The 26,844-nt window shown below is 39.3% G+C and overlaps 1 protein-coding gene and 1 long non-coding RNA gene across 9 annotated transcripts in view; one reads left to right on the forward strand and one right to left on the reverse strand.

The window, feature by feature from the left end:
* Nucleotides 1-335: 335 nt before the first annotated feature.
* On the forward strand, nt 336-6,119 carry LOC120752490 (uncharacterized). Its single transcript, XR_005700725.1, has 3 exons — nt 336-543; nt 3,913-3,956; nt 5,982-6,119. It is a non-coding gene; the product is annotated as an uncharacterized LOC120752490 (long non-coding RNA).
* Nucleotides 6,120-6,653: 534 nt separating this feature from the next.
* TENM3 (teneurin transmembrane protein 3) overlaps nt 6,654-26,844 on the reverse strand; it is an 844,329-nt gene continuing 824,138 nt past the window's right edge. For all 8 annotated transcript variants that reach the window (XM_058420808.1, XM_058420807.1, XM_058420806.1 and 5 more), the window contains 6 exons: nt 23,568-23,743; nt 22,658-22,893; nt 16,911-17,207; nt 14,095-15,706; nt 12,128-12,258; nt 6,654-8,265 (listed from right to left, as the gene is read on the reverse strand). In XM_058420808.1, coding sequence (XP_058276791.1) covers nt 7,510-8,265; nt 12,128-12,258; nt 14,095-15,706; nt 16,911-17,207; nt 22,658-22,893; nt 23,568-23,743 — 3,208 coding nt within the window. In that variant the 3' untranslated portion in view covers nt 6,654-7,509. The remainder of the gene's footprint in view (nt 8,266-12,127; nt 12,259-14,094; nt 15,707-16,910; nt 17,208-22,657; nt 22,894-23,567; nt 23,744-26,844) is intronic.

Consider the following 26,844-nt stretch of genomic DNA (forward strand, 5'->3'; position numbering starts at 1 on the left):
GGCGAGGGGAGCGTCCCGGTGGAAGGGACAGCCGGGGCCGGAGGGGCGAGGGGAGCGTCCCGGTGGAAGGGACAGCCGGGGCCGGAGGGGCGAGGGGAGCGTCCCGGTGGAAGGGACAGCCGGGGCCGGAGGGGCGAGGGGAGCGGCCCCGGCCCCGGCCCGCGCTGCCGCTTTGCGGGGCTGAGGGGCGGTGCGCTGATGGCGAAGGGGTCAAGTGTTTGCGGGAGCGGGTGTTGGTCCCGGGCGGACACCGTGCCGGCTGCCGTGCCTGGGCGGGGAGCGCCCCGCTCGCGGCTGGGAGCGCCCTGCCCTTCCCTTCCCTTGGGTGTGAGCTGCGCTGTGAGGCGGGCCAGGGGCGGATTGCTGTTCCCGGTGAGGCAGGGCGGCGGCCCGGCTGCAGCTCCCGGTTCTGCCCCGGGTAGGGATCAGGTGCTTCCCAGCGCACTGGAGCTGGCGGAGGGTGAAACACCTGGGAGGGGAGCGTCGGTCATTGAGGGCGCGGTGCTCTCAGGGCAGAATGCGGTCAGAGCCGGCGCAGACAAGGTTTTACTATTTTAAAATTTTTGTTTGTTTGATTTTTTAATTTATTTTATTATGCCTTGAAAACATACACTTGCGGGCACATTGGCTCCGGCTATGTTATTAGAGAGTGAGGAGGTTTGTTTTAGTTGTAATAATCAGCTGCTATGGAAGGTAATAGAATAACACATCTCTGCTGAGGAAACCAAGGGATGTTTCTGAAATGCCTCAGCCTTGCACTCCTTGTTTAAAGTACTGAAACTTTTAGGGTAATGTTTGTTGACTTCGGTGTGTATCAACCTTATTTGACTATTTCAGGGGTGTTAAAGAGGAGGTGATAAGGAGAAGACAAACCCAAACCCATTGGCCTGGCATTTACCAGAATTTAAAGGTTTTATTTTGATGTCTCTAGTGCAGCTAAATGAATGGTGCCATAATCTAGTTTAAACTCACATCACCTGCATCCATTACATGTACTTCCAATAGCTCCTATTTTGCCAAAAGCTTTTGGAAGCTACTCCTATAGTCAGTTACCAGAACTGCATTTCCACCCTCTTTCTCTTCCTTCCTTCCCTGTTTGGAAGCACTTTGCTACAACGAGTTTATTTGTTTGTTTGTTTATTTTTTTCCCTGTGAGGACATTTAGACAGTATTGTTATGGCACCCTTTTGTGCATTTTTTTTTTAAAATCTTTCCACGACTCAGATTTGTCTGTGATGTCTCCTTGTGCTCTCTCCAGGGTTTTCATGGTGAGTGCACCAGGACTGTACGCAAGAATGGTATTGCTGGCACCCTATGCAGAGATAACATTGCCTTCCTATTTCCCTTGTTTAACAAGGCCAGTAATCTCATTAAGCTTCTCCACCCCTAAAAGCTCTTCATTGCCACCACTATTGCACTGAAATCTCACAATGAGTTATTTATCCATTATGCACTCCTCATTCTTTCCAGTCAGTGCTTTCTTGAAGGCAGCTATGTACCTTTCATAGCAACATTTGCATTTCTTATTCTGAGATACTTTACTTTTGGAGTTGCCTATATTAAAATGCGTTTTGTTTGAATGGGCTCACTTCAGCGAGTGATCCATATTGTTCTGTATGACTGCTCTGTCCTAGCCGTTATTTGCCACTCCATTAATTTTTGTCATCTGCAGATATTGGTGTGACTGATTTTTTTTTTTTCCCTTTTTTTTCGTTTTAATAATTGCTTCCCCATCATTGTGTAAGTTGGTGACTAATACCTGGTTCTGGTATTATGGTCTTGTATACCCACACCCTCCCCAGTTCATTTTTCCATAGTGGTTCTTATCTGCAAACAATCAAATTTTTCATACTTTTTTTTTAGAGCATTTCTAACATACCTATAATTATGTTCAGATTTGCATTACTAACTGATTCCTCTATTATATTTCTTTATGTTATTTTATTTATTATTGCTGTAATTTTAATTGGTTCATTAGATAGCCATTCCTGTAATTTCAGCTTTAAAATGATTCCTGGGCTTGAAATTTGGAAATATTTTATTGCATTGGGATAACAATTTTCCCTTGTGCCTCTGTAATGCATGGCATTCACCCTGTTGTCTCAGACAGCTTAAGTGTGATTGAGTAACTAGAGCCAGTTGAAACATGTTGTTGCCTTCCAGCCTTGTTCTTAGTTTCTGAATTTCCTCCTTTTCCTCCTGAATCCCAAAAGGCTTTATTAAGACAGTTTTGTGGGAACCATTAACTCTAAGCTGCATAATTATGTTACTATAGCATTGACTTATTTAATAGTAGGGAAAAAATTGTATGCATGTCTAGAAATTTATATTCCTCAATGATGGAATTTTAACTTAGTAAATTAAAAGGTTTACTCAATTTACCTACAAAGTTATAGTAATTAACATCAAGAGAGTCTACCTGCAATAAAGCAGGTTCTGTGAAAACATGTCACTTTAATGAGCTGCCATTGTATTATGCTTATTCTTCACTTTTTAAATTGCATGTAAGGCTCTCATATACTTAAAGGGATGGTGTTACTGTTTAGCTTGCTTTGTTTAGAAGAAGTAGGGGCCCGTATTTAGCATATTTATCTTTACTTAGTGATGCATTTTATGTCATGCTTGCAGTGGTCAGAATTGCATACATTTGGCATTTCTGATGCTAGAAATCAGGGCGAGATTTTTTTTTTTTTTTAAATGCATACAAAGAATACTGCAGCTGATAATCCTCATACCACTAATTGTGTGGTACTGCATGACTTAATTCTCACTGTTGCATTTCAGACTCCCTAAGGGCAGCTCACTTCTCTTTTGCTCTCCCTACCCTGTTATCCCCAGCACATCTGGTTATTAGAGCAGGGCAGATTGTGCCATGTCCCTCACAGTGCCACCTGCAATTGCCAGTATTGTATCTTGTGTTTAGGAGATGGCATGGCAAATAAACCTTTCCAGCATCTCTTCACCCTGAAAGGCCTAAGATGCTTTTAGTGGTCCATAACAAATGCTTAGGTTTCTGGGATGGGGGAACAGAAAAGCTGCATTTTTTTCAGCTTTTCGTGATGCACTTAATTAAGACCTGACATCCTTATTTTTGTTACTTCTGCTGAAAAATGGGCTTGGGGTGGATGAGAAACCCATTACTATTATTAGTATTTTGACTTTTTGAATAGGTCTAGCCTAGGTACTCACACAGTTAAATTTGCCTAATGTTATCGGTCTGCTACAAAGCTAAAAACTTCAGAGGTAAGAAATGAAGTCTTAAGCTCTGTCAGCCTGACAGCTATAGACCATGTGTTCCTTTTATCCCAGGGGAAGAATTGGCACATACTCATCAATTAACTGTTTTACATTTTGTTCGGCTTTTTTTGTTTTGTATCATTGAGCCCCAGCAACTTGTGTGTGTAAAGATCAATTTAATTATATAAGTCTTGTATATTTAGTCCTTAGGACTGATTGGCTGTTGATGAAAAGCTGATTAGTTTGGTGAGTTCGGATGTGGCTTTGCAGTTAGGGGTATGATATCACTGTGTCTGTGCTGTTCAGTTTATGCTGTGGGATGATGCTCTGTGCTTTGGCTTATTTTTAACCCTGGCAGCTTCTAATAAGTGTCAAATAAGCAGCTTCTAATAAGCTGCTTAGAAGCTGTTCCTAATAAGTGCCTCTGCTTTGCCATCCCCAAAGAATTATGCGTGAGTTTCTTTTTTTCTTAAAGGCTCTCAAGCTGGCCATATGTATAGCCATAGCTTGCCCTTCTAGACATAGCAGTGTACCAAGGTATCAACACTTTCAGAAGCTTTTGTTTTTTCTGAAAATACAATTCAGATATTTTGCCATCTGATTCTCTTCAAATGCTGCCCATTCTCTCATAGACAATTTAAACTTTTATTTTATGCAGTGTTTTTTCTTTTACAGCCTTTCAGCCATCACTTTAGAAATGCCTCAGAAGAGTGGCAGTGGTAAGTGGCATTTTTTTCCCCCCTTGTCAAATGCAAATCTCTCACCTCCCAAATGTGAACATACAAAGATCTCTTACTTTATTTTTTTTTTTTAATAACAAAATTAGGCCATAGTTAGCTAAGCAGTGACATGATTAGTGCTGGATCAACATGTTACCAACTCAAGGCTGTCACTGCAAAGTCAGTGTGGTGAAGTCTGTTCCAAATAAAATGAAAGCAGTCTCTTGAGGAAGAGCAGTGCTGAAGTCAGCAGTTTCTGCAAAGGGGGCCTAAATGCAGGTTGAAGGATCTCTTCTGTGTATATATGTAACTACCAGTGCCAGTCTAATTCTTTATAATCAAGTATTTTTGTTGTATTTTTACTCAGGAGGATAAGAGGAAAAACAGTTCTAAGTGATATTTTTGTTCCTTGGCTTTCGTTATCTATGAAGGATTTGGCTTTGTGAAGTATATTTAATGTTTTCTCTAAAGTATTCCCCCTGAGAGATCCCATGGAATAATTCACTTGGCTGAGTTAGCAGATGAAGCCATTGGATAGAGTCGAAAAAAATACTGCCAACTGTGAAGCAAATGAATCAATACCAGTGCAAAGGGATCACTTTGCTTCCTCAATAGGAGAAAAGCGGCAGCACAGATGCAGTATCTGACATACAGATTAAAACCCCCAAATATAAACACACACGCACACACACGTTGGGTTGGCTTTTATTGGAAAGCCTAGATGCAATCTATAGTTACCAATTTGTGGAAAATTCAGGACACATATAAAGTTAAGAAGGCAAATTAAAAGAACAATACAAATCAGACGAAATATACATCTCAAAATATCAGGATAGCATTTTGACTGGCATTGTCTAAAATACTTAGAATCTCCTTTCTTTTTTTCTTATTTTTGTAATATGCTGCTTTAATTATGCATATTTTTTCTTTAAAAAGATCTTTTGTTTCTATATTCCCCAAGGTCACTATTTCCTGCAGGAGCATGTCCAGATCACAAGTCTTTTTTAGCAAGAAATAGGCTCATTATACCTACTAACAAGGCCACTAATTGGCTTGATTTGACTGTATCTAAAATGATCACCAACAGATACTGTAATTTGTTGTTTATTGGTGCCAGAACAAAGGAGAAGGGACTGGTATGCGCCAAGTAGAAGATATATTTCAATGTTGACATGTTATACAAGCTTTTCATATTCAAACAGAAGAGAAACATTGGACATAATTTAGAATATGAGCCTATTTCAACAGAGAGCACTTACAGCATGCTAAATACAGTGCTGTGGTAGAGCCACCCAACAGAACTGCAAACACCTAGCATTTTACATCTTTAAAAAAGAATACGTAGATCAATGACACGCCTCTGGGGTCTGACATACCATCCTCTCTAAATTTAGGGCCCTCAAGCTTCAAGGGTAAAAGTACTAACAACTAATCTGTGCTTTAATTCTAATAGATGATTAGCATTCGTTATATGTGTAATTAGTTCTGTATGCTCTACCAAATACACACATACAGTAATAGCACTGATACTGTAGATTCGGTAGCGACTTGGCTGGGAGAAATTCAAATCTGTTTATCAAACAATCCTAATGTGCAATTTAGAGTATGTAATACCATAGACTCTCAGAATACAAAGCAGTTAGAAAACTATTTTTATTACATCCACTTGAACCATTCATAGTTAAGACACGTTCACTTACTATGTTCTGTCATTATAATACATGGATAGAAATACTGTGTATATTTCAATGAACATCAAAACCCCCAATTTTGTCTCATCTTAAAAATATTTGTTTTTGTGGCTGAATTTAGTGCTCATGAGACTAAAGCTCTAAGAATGGTTTCAGCCAAGATGTAGAACAGATGCCATAGATGCCACCACAGGCTTCCTATAAGGAACCAACTGCACACTTCAGTTCTTCCTGCAGCAAATATACTGGGCCTTGGAGCAGAGCATGCCAAATCTATGCAGTGGTTGGAGATGCAGACTAGGCACTAGAACTGGACCTTCTTCTCCATCCCCAGGTTGTGTTCACAGTAATGAGATTTGATCTGCCAGCTGAAGGCCAGGAGATGAACCTACTGAACAGCCTGCCTGCCTCAAGAGCAATTCTGTAGCATCAGGTCAGAGGTACGCTTCTTCTATCTGGAGTTATTAACACCTAAAAGAGCTGTATTATACAGAAGACAAAGTGGACATAACTGGATGAAACTACATCATTTCTTCTTCTTCTTCTACGTACAATTTGCCAAGCACCTGAGACACTATTCCTCCATTGTGAAACAAAGCTTCTAAAAAACCAACAGAAACCCCACCTGGTATGAATAAATGTCCATTTATTACATTAGGGCTGGAAAAAGACAAGGAAACCCCAACCTATTAAAGTCTTCCATCATACTAAATGAGACTTATTTGGTTACTGTGCCTTCTAACAATGACTGATGAAGTGGCACTAGCCTGGGTGACAGGAGAGGGAGGGGAGGGAACTGTGGTCTGATTCAGCCAGCCACTTTGTGGAGTGTCCCATCCTATCAGCAGAGTGATAGATGCACAGCTTTAAACCTAATACAAAAATATTAACACTTTTGGACATTAGTCATCACTGTTATATCTCTACAATATAATCCTTTATACTGTACAGCTATAACATAAAAGGTGCAATTCATTTTTCTTTAAAAAAAATCACACACAGCACATGTTTTTATCATTTTATTTTTAAGTATAAACTTTTTTTAAACACTTTACATAAATTAACTCCTCTGAGACTAATATTTGATGTACAGTAAATTGTAATTCATATAAAAATCCATAAACAACTTGTCTCACATAATTTACAAAAAATCAGGGTTTCCTTTGCTTGTATGCAACAAGGATTCTACTTGCCATTTCCCCCCCAAGGCAAACCATGTTAGCATTGTAAAATCCATTATTAAATTCCCATGGTAGCATAAGTCACTTGTGCCAATGTCCTTTTAGAAAGCAGCACAGTTTAATGCAGTTGGGTTGTCTATAAACAGTAATTTTTGCCCCATGTTTTAAAATTAACAGATATATACCACATCCTATGCAGTGAGAAAGATAGAGAAAAAGAGAGAGAGAAAGAGAGAGAGAGACTATTTCTCATAAGCAAAGGTCAACAATTCAGTACTATTTGGAAACACTGTATGGGTCTGTATCTTAATTAAATACAGTGCCTCAAAGAAACAGCCTGTTGCAAAATCTGTAGGCCTTTTTATTTTCTTTTTTCTTCTTTTTTTTTTTTTTTTTTAATACTTTTCAGTCCAACTTGAGTGCAGCGATATGCATATGTAAACATATTCTTTAAAGCAGATCACCTTTAAGGTCATTGAGAAAAAAAAAAAGTTTTGTCATTAGCAGTATCGTTCTTCCGGAAGGCGCTCTTTTTGTTACAGAGTCTGGATTGTGCTACAGAAAAAATCTGAGCAAAGATGTAAGCTTAGGCTCAAGTAGTAATGCAGCAAAACAGTTTGGTCTCCTTTTTAGAAGACACTGGTACACAGTCTCTTTGGCAGCCTGAGCTAAGCCAGTGTGTTACCTCTTTCCTATCTCACTTTGTCTGAGGAACTGTATATTGTTAGCGCTGTCTGCTAATTCTGGATATTGCTCCACAGAGAGTACATAGTACCCATCATATCCTTGTACCTTTCCAGCACTTAGCAACTGCCTCTTTTCTCCTTCTGTCCACAACCTGGCGCCTTCCTCTCCATCTCTTACTCTCTGTTGTTCTCTGGCCCAGGCACTGGAAAGAGCTCTTTGCCTGGCTTGCTCCAGTATCCGGGCCTTCTCCTCATCAAGTGTCATGCCATAGCGGACGTGAAGCGCTAGAGCACCGTATTGCATTTCAACATCAGCAAACCTACGAGTCCTGCCGTTCACCACAGTGGTGGACTGGGAAACAGTGACATTGATGCCATTCTCCAGGGCCTTACGCCCACTTGTCAGCCTCAGTGTCCCAAGGTCACTCTCAGGGGAGGTGGTCTTGATAAAATAGTGCGTGTCCTTTCCCTCCACAGTGAAATGCAAGTTTTCTAGGTAGTAAGCGTTGTTCAAAACAGCTGCCACTTTTATGCAGTCCTCGTTAGCAATGTTGAGCACGTTTGTTTGCACTTTGCCTTGACTGACAGCGAGCATCACCCCTTTGCCAATCAGAGACTTCACCGTGGCGAACCACAGCCATGACTTTTCTCCGCTGGATTTCCGTCTGCTGACCTGCACTTCTGCCATCTTTCCCAGGGAAAGGAAAGCCTTTGCTTGTCTCGCCACTTGTTGTTGAACTCCAGAAATTGGCTGTAAACAAGAACAGACAGAAGTTTTACCAGCCATCTGTAGCCCCCTAAATGCCAAACAGCCAGGATTTCTTGGTGTGCTGCCCGTGGACAACAACAGGATATGCCACAACTGACAGTGCCAAGGAGTTAATTAGATCTGCATACTGCTTGTTTTGCTGAGTTACACGACAATTTTTCTAATGTTCAACACTTTTACTCTTTGTCTCCCTGAGAACTTGCACAAAAATCAGCTTTAACTTCAGAGGCCGCTTACTGGGCCACGCAGGAGAGACTTGCAATGCCAGTACATAACCACAAGAATCATGGAGCAGTTTGGTTGGAAGGAAAATCATCTAGTTCTGACCCCCTGCTGTGGGACATCTTCAACTAGACCAGGTTGCTCAAAGCCCCATCCAACCTGGCCTTTAACACCTTCTGTGATGGGACATCCACATCTTTCCTGGGCAGCTTGTTCCAGGGCCTCACTACCCTCACAGTAAAGAATTTTGTCCTAATATGTAGTTAAATCTTTCAATTTGAACCTGTTCCCCCTAGTCCTGTCACCACCTGCTCTTGTAAATAGTCTTACCCCATCTTTCCTCTAAGTTCCTTCATGTATGGTAAGACTGCAATTAAGTTACCTGAAAGCATTCTCTTTTCCAGGCTGAACAATCCCAATTCCTTTCCTCATAGGAGAGGTGCTCCATCCCTCTGATAACTGGGTGGCCCTCCTCTGGACTTCCTTGAACAGGTTTATGTTGTTCTGTGCTGGAGACCCCAGGACTGAATGCTGTGTTCCTCACAGCTGAGGTCTCACAAAAGCAAAGTAGAGGGACAAAGTCCCCTCCCTCGCTCTGCTGGCCCTGCTGGTTTTGATGCAGCCCAGGCCATGATTGACTTCCTGGGCTGCCAGTGCACATTGCCAGGCCATGTCTTGTTAATACAGGTAAGAGCTGTGTTACTACAGTTTTGTCTTACTATGGTGTCATCTCTTCCTCTGAGCTTGTTCAGTTATGATTCCTGTCTGCCATGAGTCCAGTCAAACTGAGGATATTTTTGCAGGTCATGAAGCTGTGCTTTAGAACTAGAACAAGCCTTTCTTTACGCTGAGTCAGGAGATAAGAGTCTCTCAAGTAGCCACAGCCTGAGACCAAACTGTAGGGAGGCTCTCATAATCCCTCAGGCTGCTAAAGAAATGAGGGAAATCAAATTGTAATGACAGTCTTTACAGTAAAAGAGAGGGAAGCTAATGGTATGGACCAGTGAGGTGGAATACGGGGAACTGACACCCTTTCTTGCAAATACTTGCAGAAACTGATAAAAGGGGATGTGTGAAAAGACTGTGGCCAATTCAGCTGTGTAATGTTCCATTTCACTTCATGTATCAGCCTCCTGCCTAAAAGAGCTTTTCCCCAAGAACTTCAGATGGGTGCAACCCTGAATACAGCAGTGTTTTGTTCATAGCTAACAAAGACAAGGGGCAATGAATGAAAAGAACCAACAAGACAGTCTCATGAAAAAGTTAGGATAGCAGAATATTGTGGAAGAGCTGTGTAGCTTACTATGCCAGATGCACTCTTGGTAAAGAGAGGATGGCCAGGGAATGGGACCTGTCAGGGTAACTGCAGTGGTTCGCCAGGACAGCTGAAAGAGCAGGAGCAGCTAGCAGGAATGGTTAGCTGGTGCACCTGGATAGCAGGACAGCTCAAGTTACAGGGTCACCTGTGGCTGGGATGAGACCTCACAACTGTGCAGAATAGGCACCTCGGTCTAACTGGGTCTTAACAGCAACAAGCTGTGAATGTGCTGTACTGAGAGAGGTGGGGAGCAGACAGCTGCCCTGGCAGTTGCCTCAGCAGGAAACAAAGATTTAAATAGCTTTGGCTGCACTTTTGAAAATGAATACTTAGTTCTTGATGATGATCCAGTTTATCTCTTAATTGACCCCTTCTCCTTTTAGTGAAATAGTGCTTAAACCATTTGATTCACTGCTGACAAATGAGTCAAAAGCCTGTTTTGTTTTCCTAAATTTCTGGATGGGAAACCAAGCAGGAGTCATTAAGATTCATAAAACCTTAATTCAGCCTTGCTGCTCATCAAAGCCTGGCAAAAAGTTTGCAAGGGCTTCTCTGTTTTGCCACAATGGTAGCTTTCTGGAGGGGTAACTCCTGAGGGAATTATGAATTAACTTGAACTCTCCATTCTTCTTGAATGTGGCAGATTTTGGTCTGCATTTCCTAACAAGTATGGATTTCAGCTGTTGTAAATCCTACCTGAAAGCTACTGAGCACAAAATATATTGTAGACAGCAATCATCAGTGAGAGCAGCAAGATGCTATGGCAACTTCATAATGACAAAGTTTGTTTATTTTTAACATGTATCCACAGAGCTCAGTAAAGCTCACTTACTCTAGAATGTTTCAAAATACCAAGTGGTTTGTGTGTTTACTTCTGCCTCATGGTTGCATTTGCTTGTTCACCAGTGAATATCACAGTGGCAGCTTCTTCCTACCTGAGAATTTTGAATCTTTGTTTTCCTATCACCCACTTCTTGCTCTGTCATGTCACATGCTCCTAGCATTCTTCATGTTACTGAGCTCTCTCCTGAAGATTTTTGACAACTAGCTGTCTGCTCTCATCTCTTTAACTAGACTGGTTCTGTTCCTGCTATGCCTTTGCTGGTGTTAGTGGATGATTTCATTCTTTAGCCTTTGAGACCTAACTAAACAACCTCTGATAGTTCTTCACAGCAGAGCCTGATGAGAGGTCTCTTACCTCCCAATACAACCAGAGTGCTTGCCATGCCCCTTCTTCACTGCTTTTGTTGCTCATGGGAGACACTAACCTCATGCTGAGCTCTAAAATCCCTATTACTCAATTACTTGATGTTAAAAACTAACTAACTAACTAAACTAACTAACTTCCTGAATGCAAAGTTAGCTTCCATATGTTCCAAAGTTAGCTTCTGCTGGGCCACCATTCTAAGAACTTTTGGTCTACATTAGGTTGTAGGATTTTTTAAGTTTGTATCATCTTTAATTCTTGTAACATTCTCTATTGTGATTCTTGTAAAAAGAGATTTTTTGATTGCTTAGAAAGGGATCACCCATTTTAATGTCTTATAATTCTTCCTTCTAAACCAAAAATCATAGGATTTTTGAGGGCATAGGTCTTTGACCTTTAAGTTAGCCTAATTTGTAAATACAATTTTCTTAAATAGCAGACTTAGATTTTACTTCCACATGCATTTCTTCCATTTCTTCTTATTCAATACGTAGCAGGTTTTCAGGATCAAAGTTAATTTTTCTGCTTCCAGAGAACTTCATAAGCACCTGAGTTTTACGTAATATAGTAGATTTTACCTCAGGTAATTTCAGTTTCAGTATTTTATCTTTATATCTAACACATGGTGTCCATAATGCATGGTTAATATTAAAAACAAGTAAAATTATAGTGGTGCCGTGTATGCGTGTTATATCACCTCTTCTGTTTATTTCACTGTCTCTTTTTTACTACAGTGTTCAGTTACTGTCTTCAGGCCAACGGTTAGTACAAATATAATCTGTGTAATTTCTGCTATGAAAATTGGACATCTTTAAAGCATCTTAAACTTCTTTTCATTGATTATTGTCTTTTAAAATTTTTATTATTGCTAAAAACAACAAAAAAAGCTTATATAAAATAGTACCTAACTTAGCAAATCCATAAAAAAATCCTCCACCTGTAATTTGTTAAATTCTTTTGAAACTAGATAAATGTACTAAGTTCAGATTGAATTTAGCAAATAACCCTGGCTGTCAGAATTATCCATGCCTAATAAGATGTGAATAGAAGGGAACATTCTAGCTTGTTCAATTTGTGTGTTTAGTTTTGTTTCTTACTGGTATGTCTTCCCATTGCTGGCTCTTCACAAGTTCATAAGAAGGTTCTGTTAAATCAAATTTTGGAACAGGGAAGCCAGGGATGGCATTGTGCAGATGAAAGCCGAATGTCACCAGCCAGCTGTTAACATCTGAAAGGGAATAATTGTAAGAAAAAAAAAGAGAGAAAAATATTAGAATTGTTCTATATTTTGCAACCATAACATTTTTACATATAATAGCTTTTGGCATAATTGATTTCCTTTTGTATGGCAACAGCAAACCTATACAGGAAATTTACAGTTCTAAGCTTAAAAGAAAATGTCTGTTCTAAATAAGAGTTGCTCTAGGCTCAGTTGAAAGGTATTGCAGGGTTCAGCAAGTCTGATGGCCTCGGTGACTTCCAGAACAATTATGGCAGCTCAGTTAAGGGGACATTTCTTTGTCATACAGCCTAAACTAACTGGAATTTCATGGTCAGGTTAAACATGCTTTATGTCATACCTTCACCGTCAATACTTTAAAACAAAGCCAAAAAAAAAAGGTACTGTAGAGCACATCCTGTCCTTTTGGTGTGTGTTATTGTAATGACTTCAAACTACTCCTGAAATAGCACCTATATGGCCAATTACCTTTTAAATGATTTGGCAGATATTTTTTGTTGATTCAAGAGAAATCTGCTCCTCTTCAAGATGATGTGGGATCGATGAAATGAAAAGCTAATGAAATGCATCAGTAAGCAGACAGGATACTAAATTATCATTAGGTAACATTATTTATGATACATTTTATGTTCTGTTAAAAATAAATTAGGGGTGCCAACAATCAGCTAACAATTGTTTGGCAAGAATGAGTGCCCTGCCTTGTTTCTGTTTTTTTTACAGTATCTTCCACAAATACTAAACTTAGAGGTTGGCAGAGTGCTCCTTACCAAGTCTAATAATTTTTATTTAAGAAAGCTTACAATATGTGGAATAAGGAAGCAGATTTTTCCAAAAAATTAAAGGAATAAAAAATATTTATCTTAAAATAATTTCTAACATTTTCAAATAAATGATATGCCCCATGAGGCACTGCATCGAAAACTGCCAGTCAGCCAAATTACCAATTGTAATAATAAACTTATATAAGCAGCATGTGCCTGTGCATTTCAGACATCAAAGATGTTAAGAAAAGAATCAAAACTGTATTTTGGGGGCAATTTCTGAACTAAGTGGATGAAGCAATGTGTAATGCCACAAAGAATCTGATTCCATCTACATGCCCTACAGCACATGCTGCTAAAAGAGGACAGATTCAGAGGTCTCTTTTTATTCTTGCTCCCAGGCAGCCTGTTAGCAACCCACTTTAATAGCTGCTGTTCGTTAAATGAATGCAAACCCACTTGATTCCCAGGATGCTCTTATAAGTGGTAGTCTCACAGCTCCTAAGTAAGTGGGGCTGAGTCCTTCCTGTAGATTGGCAACATCTGTGTATTTTGGATTATTTATATCTAATTCAAATGCAAAAAACCAAATGCATCAGAGCGCTAAATTTTTCCAAAAATTCTGGTGTTGTGCAGTCAGATTTTTGGTATGTAGAATAATGGAAAACACCACACACCACTAACTCCAGAACAAGAAAAAGTATATAGGTTATCTAAGAATTGAGAAATTAAAGTTAGCACATTAGCACCTTTTTTTTTGCCAAAAGAGAAGTTCACTCCTTTTTCCGTACTATCCTACTCCTCCTTCCCTGCATCTGGCTGTGTACTCATTACTTTGTGCTAGCCCTGGAGCATATTGAGCAATTTACATTAGCAGCCTTGCAAAAGTCTACCCTGGAAAATATCAACAAACTTCCAGTGAAATGTTTTCTGTGATGCTAGTGTGTTGAACTGATCACAGAATGACCCTTCCTTGGCCTTGCTACCTACAGTCTCACTCCCTCTAAACCGGACCCCTGTAGATCCAGCACCCCTAGGCTGCAATCAAGTAACCTTCTCTCACCTGTGATATAATCCTTTACATCGTGTATTTTACTGGCTGGGTTGTTATTTCTAAACATGTACAAATTAAAAGGAGCTGGATCCTTCCCAATTCTCTTCCAGATTTCAATATCAGGTGTTGTCCACCGGCCTGCCAGTATGTCATAATCTCTTTCTCCAAAGTGGACTAGTTTGGTCAGTGGGTCGTATAAGCCTCCGTGGAATCCAATTACCAGCTGGAAGTCAAGGTTAGAGTCAAAATAGATCTCTCCATAGGCAGTGTATTGAATTTGTTTAAGCATGAGACCATTGCTACTGAAAACAGCCAGTGGTGTCCCTGTATTGTCTGATGCAATGTAAAACTCATCTCCACTGCTAATTTCCATGGCAAAAAGGTGTCCTTGCAGATCATAGTATAGAGATGTGATTTCAGAACTTGAGTGGTTATATACATGTGTTATCCTGGTTGGGTAAGTAAGGTCTGCGTAAAAGAACTGGAGATGCTGCCCAAGGCTAGTTTTAGTGGAAACTCGTCGTCCAAGTCCATCATAACGGTAAATCACTGTCCACCCACTGCCTTTGCTATAAACTCGAGTAAGAAGGCCCTTTGAACTGTATTCAAAGATTTCGGTACCCCTCTGACGCAGAAATCCGTCTTCGTCTAACCTGTACTGTACATCTCCTAGTCGAGTTATTCTGTCTCTCAGGTCGTACCGAAGCGGTGTCAAACGCGCGCTGCTGCTGGGGTTGAGCAAGTGCAGGTTGCCATTCAAGTCATAGTTGTATCGCCACATTATTTTTTCATTCAGATAAACTGTCTGGAGCTGACCATCTACATCATATTCGTAAGCATATTTTGTGGTGTTGGCAAATGGCCCAATCTTAATTTCTCTTTTCGTCACCCTTCCCATGTTATCATACTGAATTGTAATCCAATACATTAATGACCGAAATATTTCATACTGAATTTCCTTGATGCGCCCATGTGCATCGAAGTGTTTTGTGTACGTCATTACAGCTGTTGAAATGATCTGGTTAATATCGTAATATATAACTCCAAATTTTCCGAACTGTTCAACTTTACCAGAGATGTCGTCAAACTGGTAGAGATCAATAGGCAATGGGGTTTCATTGATGACACCTTGCATGCTAGTCACTCTGAAGCTATTGTCATAGCTGTAGTCAAATCGGGCGTTTACCATTCCGTCTTCACTAAAGCGAAAAATCTGTCTGTCAATCAACGGGCCAATTTGTCTGTATCTAATGGTGCAGATAAAACCATCGCTTTGGAGGTTTACTGTTTTCAGGACTCCTGCTGTCTCATCATAAGTAAAACTAACTCTTGTACTATCATATAAAATTTCTGAGAGCTTGGTCTGCCGTCTGTACTTGAATAACACTCTTCGGCTTGTCCCCAGGAAAGCAGTTTGAAGGAGCTGCCCTTCTTCGTTGTAGTCCATTATAACAGAAGCATTGCTTTCCGGGGGGTTGTATATATTCCGGTAATAGCCGATGGATCGGATAGTTTGCATGGTATGACGAGCAACACTGGGCATGGTGACAGCAGAAAGACGATCCAACAAATCATATTCGAAGATATACTGCCGTTGGCTATGGAGCAGAAGAACCATTGACTGAAAATTAAGAACAGATTTTTATCATGTGACAAATGGTGCAGTATCTCCCCTCCCGCCATATACTGGTACTATTTCTTCACAAAAATGTGACATTCCCACTTGAGAAAATTATCTCCTCTTTAATTGAGTTATCATTGACCTTACATGTTGTTAACATCTCCCTGCCTAATTTACTTGTATGCTTAATTGTAGGGGGTTCTGTAATTAGTAGTTCCACATTCATAATTTGCTACTTGTTATGACTGTATCACTCTTTTATCAAGCATTCACAGCTAAACAGCAGATTGTCAATGGATTCAGATAAGTCATGTTTAATATGGGAAGAAGTAAAACTGTCTTAGAGCCATTAACTCACGAGGAGAACAACATATGGGAGATAAAATTTCTTCTCTACAATTAGAGATGATTTTGAGGAATTTGAATAGCCTGAGATCTCTGAATACTGTGTTCTTGTTCCATAAGCTTTTGAGACATAGGCAAAACAATTGTTTGATTATTCACATCAAAAGGAGCAACTTGAATTATTCTGACATTTTCCTAATGCGTGGCTATTATGTATCATAGGTCTTGATTACATTATGTCTGTGGTAACTAGTAAACAGTATTTGCTGAGCAACATCTTCGACAGAAATGTATTTAAACCGCTAAAAAAAATGGATTCTCTTTCTGCATAGCAGACATGAGATTTCACAAGGGTGATTTTCACAGGTATTTCCAGAAGAAGAGCTATCATTCAGCAATTGTTACATATATTGCTTCCTAATCTTTTGACTATCCCTTATTTTGATGCTACAACATAGAGCAAGTACAAATTGACAGCTGTAACTATTCTGAAAAAAGAGCTTTTCTTGGTAGTGAAAAAAGCCCACAACAGTGGAGCACTTGCAAACAAATCATTTTCAGTTGAATTGAATTGCAGATAGTCTCTGTGCCTTATTTTAAGTGTTAAGATAAAAGGTAAATGCAGATGCTTCTTGTTAGTCAGTGGCCTAAATAATTTTAAAACACATCAATTCCTAGTAATTAGCTACAGCGTGATTACATATCTATGGAATGAAAACATTCCCCTTGGAATCACACGTTGATACTTAGTAGTAGAAGTACATTGCAATTATTCTGTTTTTTGCTTTGTATGCAGCAGTAAGGTGCTGCATAATTTCAGCACATTCCAAGCATTTTTAAAAACCTGAGTGTTCTTTACCTTTTCCAAATATGTGTAACTCCAGGTTTTCCCATCAGCAAACACTCTAGACACTATCCTTCCCTGTCCATCATACTCTATTTTTTCACTAGTCGTGCCTCGCTGTATGCTGCCTATTTGACCTGTGGATGAATAGGTAACATTGACAGCCATCAGCTTGCTGCTCGGGAGCCACAGGGTGGGGTGCCCTGACGTGTCGTAGGCAATCCTCAGCAGGAATTTACGGTGGTCATCGTAGATCTTTTCTGTCTTTGTGGTTCGATCAAAGTCAACTGAAAGGAGGTTTCTGCCATTAACCTTTTTAAAGCAAACAAAATGACACAATAAATCATGCTGTTCAAACCCCAGCCACCTGTTATTTCCACAAAGCTAGCTATTCTTTAAATACCATTTACAGTGATTGATTTGCTATATGTGTAAAGTATTTTAGCAGCTTCTTGATATAATTGTAAGGCACTATATTAGTATCTGCCTTAGAAGGTCTGATTATATGAAGAGAGGGCTCAGAATTTGTTGCAATGTGTTCTTTCTTGATGCTTGTTCAACTGTTAAGGAAATACTGAAAGATGTGTACTGAAAACTCCTGTAATAAATGAGGTCATTTCAATGAACAAACTACTTCTTTTGTAGACAGTCTGAAGTATATCTAGCAAATTATTGTCAAAATACATTCCCAGCATCTGCTTTTCCAATTCGTAACAATCACGCTAAGAAAGAACTGAAGGAAAGAACTGAATCCCAGTCCTTCACAGCAAGTATTTTTCAAAATAGTAAATACAAGATTAAGATCTTCAAAAGCATGTTAGATCTTCAGATTAAGGTTAAACAGTTTTTAGAACATAGGCATTCCTTTCTGGATCAAATGGAAATTTAACTCAGTATACCATCCACTGCTGCAATGTATTTATAAGGCTGAAACCCTTAGTAGAGGATTATATCTTTCTCCTAGTTAACTGACCGCTTAAAAGCCATAAATGACTGGAAGACTACTGAACCACTGAAAAACAGTTAGATATGCTTTGAAGTTTATAAGGATTTTGATTTGAAAATAAAGCCTTAGCATAGACAGATTTCTGTTGAATACCTTTTTATTGATATATGGAAACTACAGTGATGGATAGTGATTTTATGTAATACTTTTACACTGAAATTCATCCCCACCACCCTTTAGTGTTCAAAAATTGTCAACTTTCATTGAATTAGCTCTCATTTTTGAATTTATAAAAAGAAAATATCTGGTTTTCTTTTCTTCTGTCTGTATCTTTGCACTTCTCCATTCCTCTCAGAACTGAATTGCCTACAACAGGCGTCAAGGATTTCTTTGTTCATCTGTAAACCATTTCTGTATCTGCTGTGTCTTTTTAAAGCTGTTCCAGGGGTGTGAAAAACTGATAACTGAGATTTTTTTCAACACTGTATTTTGTGAACATGTGGGAAGTAGGGTAGAAATGGACAGAGAGCTATGTGTATTAAGAATTTTTTAAAAATTCCTTTTCAAGTATCTCATACATACATTACAAAGGGTGAACAAAGATGGGTAAATAACATTCAGAAAAGAACAAGAGAATAGATAGGGGTACACCAAAGAAATGACTGGAAGATTTTTGCATTTTTCAGGCTGAATGTTCAAAACTCCATATGCCATGGATGTTGGTACTTATGCCCTGAGGCTGATAAGCTTCTAAAAGATCAATATAAATTAGATCCTTTATTATTGGTATAAAAAAATATTATAGTGCTGGTGATAGGTCATAGGCAAATAGGAAAAAATTTCCTCCTAATGCTCTGTTTTGCTCAGTCTGTCTCTTTATTTATGTACAATACATTTCTCTTAAAATGAAATCACTGGCATGGGAAGAACCTGCACTATCAATTTAGGGATAAGCCCCACACTTTCATGTAAATCTCCTAAGTAAAAAACACGAAGTGTAGCAGATGCAGAATAGTTGTTTTACCTGTTTAATGAACCATCAAAAGTTATTTAAATATAATCTGAAAAATGAATACTACAAGACTGATTCTAGAAGCAGGTTAAACTTAGCTGTGAAGTACTTCCATTCAACTCCTTTTTTTGTAATTTTTTCTTTTTACTTATGTTCAGGGAGTTTTTCTTTAAATTTTCCAACATCTAATATTAGCTCATTTACCTAAATTAATTCTTAAATTTTCTTTATCTCTGGCTTTTTACTCCCAGTGTCTCTCACATATGCCTACACTCATCTCTGCATGTCCCTGCCTGTTTTGCTTCTCTGATTTTTTCCCTTCCCTTTCTCTCCATCTCCCCTTCCTTATTTTACATTTAATTATGATTTTTATAAATTTTCTTGTCCACCTCTTGGGATTAGACACTGAATTTGAAATGGACACTTCTGATTTCTGAACGGGCAAAGAAACAAGCGTGGTTTTATAGTTACGGCAGACATCCAAGCAATTGTGGTTAATTTCTTGGCTAAGAACATCCTTTCAGTATAAATTGCAACAAAGTACTTAATCCGCTGTCTCCCTGCCCTAGCTGCTAACTGGGATGATAACATCCCTTGCCTTCTCACTTCCCATCTGTCTGGTCTGTGTAAGGGCAGGATATGAGGGGAAGGAAAGGAAATACTTCTTGTTCCAGAGAGTTTCATGCTTTCAGACCTTGCTGACAGAGCTCTTGCATTCAGGCATGTGAGCTTTTGGTGAAATTTTGGCTGTGCTTGCCTCATCTCACAATAGAGATGGCAATTAGAGTAACTATGAGTTTTGGTGATACAGCTTATTTCACTGGACAGTGTATGGCTGGAATAACTAAAGCAGTGCCTTTCTCTGAAGTGCTTCTTAATAACATCTCTGCTAGCAAAACACTTTTAGAGGAAAAGTTGAATGTTTTTATTGTGCCTAAGGTAACCACACTCCAAATACATTAGAAACCTCTGGATTTCATTATGATAAAAACTGTACTCGAGAAAATTTCCAGTCAAGAAACACTTAATGACACAAAACTGACTCTTTTGACAGTCCTCACCTACTGTCCTGATAGGTTTCAGTAATTTATGTCTCCGTCTATCCTCCTCTTCTTTAATTCCTGTTTTCCTTTCCAGTGAGAAGCACAAAATCTGTCTGATTCCTCTGTTAGGAGTAGGAATTACTGTGTCTTACAGAGAGATTCCACAGGTAATGTGGAAACTGGGGACCTCTGCATAGTCTGGAGTATGTCAGGTCCCAAGAGGAGACTCCCTTGTCTGTGTTACCTGTCAACTCTGGGTGCATGCCTTGAGACAGAGTTCATATCAGCTCCTTTATCTGAGACCTTTGTGAGACCCTCAGTACAAAGGCCCTGAAAAGGCTCTTTCATGCAGAGGATTGGCAGGATCTTTGTCTATGACCAGCTTACAGACCAAACATACAGCTCCAGAGAAGAATTAGCTTATTGAACAATTACAAACCAAGTCAGAACAAAAGCAAGACTGACTGAAGACTGTTGGGTTAAGGAGGAGAACACATTTTTAATTCATTTCTTTAGAAAGATTACTGGTACAAACTAGAACTAATACAAGATAGAAAACCAAGAAGTACCTGACAGTGTACTTTTTAACATTAGATACAGCATATATGTAACACGGTGAGTGTCAGAAGAAATGAGTACCTTTACTAGCAGTACATTTTGTCAGTGTTTTTTGTGTACATTTGTCTTCTTTGCAGAAAAACATTGATGACATATCTGTCTATACATGGAAATGATGAGCTCCATAAATTATTCCTGTTCTTCTTTCTCTTGTTTTCTTTTTCTGCTTTCCTACATCCCCCCATCCACTCCTGACTGACATTTAGGTAATCTCTTTCCATGTAAATCAATTTCACAAAACATTCCTTTTTTTTTCATTTTCATTGCTGACAAGTTTCTTTCTTTTTCTTTTTTTTTTTTTTTTAGGCATTTGTCTCTTATTAGCTCATTCTCCACCTGCCCTACTTCTCCCATTTCTATGTTCATTTTTAATTAGTATTATTTTATCCTAATCTGTAATTTTTCATTTTCCCTCCCATCTTGTTAAATTTGTTTTGTTTTTTTATTAATTCTTCTAAAGTTGCCTGTGACAACTTTACCTCCTCTTTTTAACTTTTACCTCCTCTGTACTTGAATACCAAAACTTAGTGTCACTTATGAGAATGGCGCTCATGGTGATTTGTTTCACTGCCAAACCTCTCTTGTATTTCTTTCACAAATGACTTAGCATGTGTATATAATAACATGCCTATGAACCAGAACCACAAGGATGAGCTTCAGAATTATGGTTTCCTTTTCCTCTTCCTTATCAATGGAAGATAGCTGCCACAGGTAGTTACTAATATATTGTTCTTAAGCAGCTGCTACTGCGCATAATTGTTCTTCCTTCTCGGAAAAAAATACATTCCTCTTCTAGAGAAGGTGGTAGAGAGGAATATAACCTGCATAACAGCATTCCCTCCCTTCTTGTCCCGAAGGAAGATACAAAATATTTTAAGATTTCAAATGGGAAGAAGTCAAGTGGTCTGAAATTACTTACCTTAATTTGATACACTGCCTAGGCCTTATTTTAAAGAACTGAGTTCAGTTCTAATAGTAAGTCAGAGCTTTGATGTGGTCTTGAAATGGTCTCCTGGCAACACAATTTTAAATGCTTAATCTGTGTTGTCTTTACCAAATGGCTGTCATAAATCATAGTTTGCTTCCTACTTGTATTTCACTCACTATATAGGAAGAAGAAATGCCAACAAAATGGTAAAGACATATGTTAGAGGAATATGCCATACTCATGCACACACAGTTAAACCCTTTTTACTGTAAGTCTTAGTACAATTTTCATTTAAATTAAAAAAGAAAAGAAATTAAATCCAGGGATTGTGCTAACTTATGGTAGAATAATTTATAACAGGAATCCGAATCAGTTACATGAATTCAATACCAGAAAGAAAAACAGTGAAGGAAAGCAGAAAACTATTCTTTTTAGCCATTCCAAACTAAACCCAACACTTTAAATTCCACAGAGGGCTGATTTTAGCTGGGGTATTTCTTCACAGAGGTTAGTACAGGACTATGTTTTGGATTTGTGCTGAACACAGGTTGATAACCTAGAGATGTTTTTATTATTACTGGGCAGGGCTTCCACAGAGCCAAGGCCTTTTCTGCTTTTTGTACTGCCACACTGGAGAGCAGAGTGGGGGAGACACAGCCAGGACAGGTGACCCCAACTGACCAAAGGGATATTCCAGACCACAGGATGTCATGCTCAGTGTGTATAGCGGGGATGTTTGGAGTGATGGCTTTGTCCTCCCAAGTCACTGTTACGTGTGCTGGGACCCTGCTCTCCTGGGGATGGCTGAACATCTGCCTGCCCATGGGAAACAGTGAAATCATTCCTTGTTTTGCTTTATTTTTTGTGTGTGGCTTTTACTTTCCCTGTTAAACTGCCTTTACATCAACCCACGAGTTCTCTGGGTTTTACCATTCCAATTCTCCTCAGTCCTGCTGGTGGGTGGGGGAGTGAGTGAGCAGCTGTATGGGGCTTGGCTGCTGCCCGGGGTTAAACCACAGCACACAGAAAAGAGCAATTAATAAATAAAACAGCCAATAAATAAAGTAATAAAAACAAGTACTTCCAGATCTACAGTCAGCTTGTCTACAGTAAATATTCTGTGGTTGCTAGATGGCAATACCTACAGGAATGTATTCACATTTCCTTATTCCTTAATGAGAATGCAGTGGATACCACTCATGCTTGTGTGCTTACCCTAAGCTTTCGGCCAAAGACATTGACTTTTCCTTGGGCTTGCTCTTTGCGGAATCGCCACTCCACCAGGTTCTGCCCATTCTCCCCCGGGAGGGTCATGTTTCTCTTTGCCATGGTTGGGTTGGCAGTGCCAGCCAAGACGTGCGGTTCTGTCTGGTAGTGTGAGTCCAGGCCGCTGGCATACAGGATTCTCAGTGAGCCATCATAACCAATCTGGTAGCTATTTCTTAACTGATCTGAAAAGGCCAAAAAGAGAATTACAGCTTACCTACATGGGTTAAGACTCTGTACTGGACACTTTATGCAATATGTGCATCTTGTCTTCACATAACTGACACAATGGTAGTAAGGAGCCAGGCTGAGATTGTTAAGAATAAGTCTATCTCAGAGGAGCAAAAATGCCTTTAGGACCTATCATCAAAGTTACTTAAAAACCTAAGAAAGTCTCATCCTCATAGTATATTCTTTGGACTGGCACAAAACACATTCTCTGCTGTTTCATTAGGCATTTTTGGCCTAATCCTAAGCATACTGTGACTACTCACTTTTGCAAGCATGTGGTTGCTGGGATATTACATGCTTTTTTAAAGCTAAAATATCACTTCATACTATTTCTGTACCTATTTCCCTTTCAATCCATTTCTTCTTTCCAAGATTCCTTTTTAATACAAAGTAAGTGTTCTACTTCCCATAGCTGCTTACAAAAGCTATTTGGTTAGAAAACTTAATGCTACTTTTATTGCAACTACTGATTTTCCTAAACAGTTGCTTATAGGTGTAAAACTGTGTACATATCACCGCATCCTCCAGACACTATGCCCCTAAAGTTTCACTTCACTTTGACCTGCTTGTACCACAAGAAAACAATTTTCAGGCTGGTGTCTGCTGAGAAATCTTTTGTTTACAGTACCTTGAACCATGGTATAGAAAGAATCGATTGATGACAAGTTGGAAGTGATGCTGACATCTTCCTCTCTGCTGGATGACTCAATGTCCACTGTAATGGCCCTTTCCATTTCCCCATGAAGGTTAGTGACGACTCCAGTTGGAAATGTAACATTTGTTAGACGGCCCTCGCTATCGTAGCTGAAAAAAAAAAACAACAACCAAGGTCCAGAAATGATACATAGCAGGAACAAATTGTTTTCACTTACAACTAAAATGAACAAAAAACACCAGCTACTCATATTGTTAAGGCACTTTTGCTTTTTTGTGTGTGCGTGGGATAGGCATAGCAAAGACTTCAAACATGCTTTGAAGTACTCAAAAGACTGCTTAACATACAGCAGCCTCAATGGTGATAGCAAGAGCAAAGAGATGGATCTTCAGCTCTGCATATTATTCTTTGAAGTGTGACCAGATCCTGCTGCACATCTAATTCACCATTTCAAAGGAAGCATATTTATTGGTGCTAAATTCTGTAGCATTCTGTACTCATTCCCTCTTACTGGACTAGGTTTTGTTGTTACTGTAGGAATCCTCAAAATTTTTGAAAAAAGGATATCTTAATAAGAGTGTCTCTTGGGCCTTTCCTATTCCGTAAGTATGCAGAACACCTGTACTCCTGAGTGCTTAATGTCCCTTGTATTACTATGAGCAGAATCTGGGATTATATTTAATCTACTTAAGATGCTTTCAGCTGGAAACCAGAACAGCTAGTGTCTCTAACTTGTTAACTGCCTGCAGATCATAATTTGAGAATTGTGACACAAACCATGAGGTTCTTTTATTCTGTGTCTACTGACATTTATTTAAACCAACAGCTATATATCCATTTAATATGAATCGGTAGCTAGAATTTCTGTAATTGAAGCAGATCTTGGTACATGACCAGACACCGTGCTTATATCCAAACATGCATTTTGGTCACTGTATAGAGAGAGGTAAAGCACTGTGTGAGTGTCTGGTCATAAAGCTTGTCTTTAAGGATGAGCTCTTCCAATACCAGAGTCTTGATTTGTCAGCCTAGGTGTTCAGCTGAAGCTCCTTGTTTTGAAATATAGCCTGCCTGTAGCTGCAACAGAGAGAAAAAAGCATCCAAAGGATGATTTCATGCCCACATATGACCTGTTTGCTCTCAGGAGTTTTCCATCCCTCTCCCGTGACCATGTAGTGGGAAGCTGAACAACGCCTTAGTCTCTTAAAGTAACTTGAACATGACCCTGCAGGTCCTCACAGTGTGCTAGACATTTCATGCTGATATTTATCATCAAAATTGCTCCTACTGGAAAAAGAAAAGCAAAACCAAAAAAGCCCCCCAAAAGCCCCAGGCATATCACGGAGGCTACAGAAACTCTTAAAATGAGAGAATTAATCCGAACAGCTGTAACCCCCAACACTAACTTTCTCTGAACAGCATGAGTACTGCACAGCATTGCTGTAACTGAAAGGATTAAGTTAAGAAATGTTTTCTTCCAGTTTGCTTACTCTGTAGATTTGACAGCTTTTTGCATACAGTCGTTTCCATCCTTTTAGCACAGTTGATTTCCTTTGTTTATGTAAGACTTTCACTTAGCAACAGGCAAGAGAAAAGGATGTTTAAAAATCAGAAACCATACTGCAAGCCAGGGAATTCAAGTGAGGAAACTTATTTTTTGAAGTCAAGTACATTTCAAGATAATGGGGTTTCTTCCACTGTGTTTCTGTCCCTAATTGTGGCTCCTTTTTACATACTGGACTTGGCAGGCTGAGATATTCCATTTATGCAGGAGACCAAAACAAACATACCAAAGTTCCTTGTGCATGGATGTGACTGATAGCCTATTCACGACCTTCAGTCTCATGCCTCAGTTCCAAGAATTTATTTTATTTTCATGCACAACTTCCCTTTCCAGCTCCCTGGGGAGCATGTATTGTCCAATTAGTGTCCTTTTCTATTTTCTGCTTTATATTTGAAAATGGTACCAAACTGCTTTGTTAGGAATTACTTCCGTCCTTTGATTGGTGTAGTCAAGTACTGGTCTTTATTTCAAACAATGCTTACTAAAGGCACGGAAGGTAAGATTTCCCTGTAACAAATATTTACCTTTTTAATCACAGAATCTGTGAGAAACTAATTACCATATTTCTCAGTATACCACCTGAGCTGGAAAATGCTACACATCAGTAGTATTCAGCACAGCGTGTGGCTTTAGTGCAGTATGCAGCACTGAACTGTGCTATCCTTCTTTTATGCATTCTTGCTTCCACATTATTATTTTTTGACTATGCCTATAGTTCTTGAACTGGTCTCGTCTTTCTCAAATATTGGAAGGCACATCATGAGCATGAGATAAGCAGTTAATATTATTACAGTGGGGGAGAGTTCAAAGACCAGCAAGAAATCATGCTACACATTCATGTTCTTAAAAACATGACTTTAAAGCTGAAAGAATCTTAAAAGCCGTGATTGCTTGGTTCAGGCATCCTAGTGCAAGGAGAAAATGTGACTGAGAAGTGAAAGGTAAGAATAGCGTTTCTCATACTTTTATAGCCAGGAACAAAAAGAAAAAGGGGAAATAGGCCTTTCTACAATTTCACTACATATTCCATTTCATGACAGATTGCTATGTGTGTCCTTCATTTTGTTCACTGTACATCGAATACTAAACTTTATACTTGCTATCTTCTTGCCCACAATCAAAGCCTTATCAATGCACAGCACAGTAACATCACTCATACCTTTGGGCATTCTGCAACCATTTTTCTTATTACATTCAAATATCCTTGCATTCTGCTGCCAAGGTGAATTTATTCACCCAAGATTGTCAGTTTTAGACTGAGAGATTTCTTTTTATCTGCCTAGTGTTCTAATATTGAAATTGCCCTAGAAGGAATGAGATCTGAAGTCTAGAGGGCGAGCGCCTATATTTGGCATTTCACAGCCTCTTTGATCTTTTCATCCAAACACAAGCTCAGGCATACATATATGTTACCATGGAGCCCTCTGATCTTTCTCCTTTGCCAGGCCCCAGCAAAGCTGTTCCACCAACCTCTTCAATTCCTCAAAAGTGAGTCTCACATAAACTTTTTAAGAATCTAAACCAGAAACTTGCTCCCTGGTCGTGACCTTGTGTGCATTAATCCACTCAGCTCATTTCTGTTGGCATTAATGCAACAACCTTCATATTTAGTCAATAACTATGAAGGCAGCAGTGGGGGAAGCTGCCACCATTGCTAGCTGAAGCTCCCCTTAGATTAAAATCCTT

The sequence above is a fragment of the Hirundo rustica genome, chromosome 5, assembly GCF_015227805.2.
Source record: "Hirundo rustica isolate bHirRus1 chromosome 5, bHirRus1.pri.v3, whole genome shotgun sequence".
Lineage (NCBI taxonomy): Eukaryota > Metazoa > Chordata > Aves > Passeriformes > Hirundinidae > Hirundo > Hirundo rustica.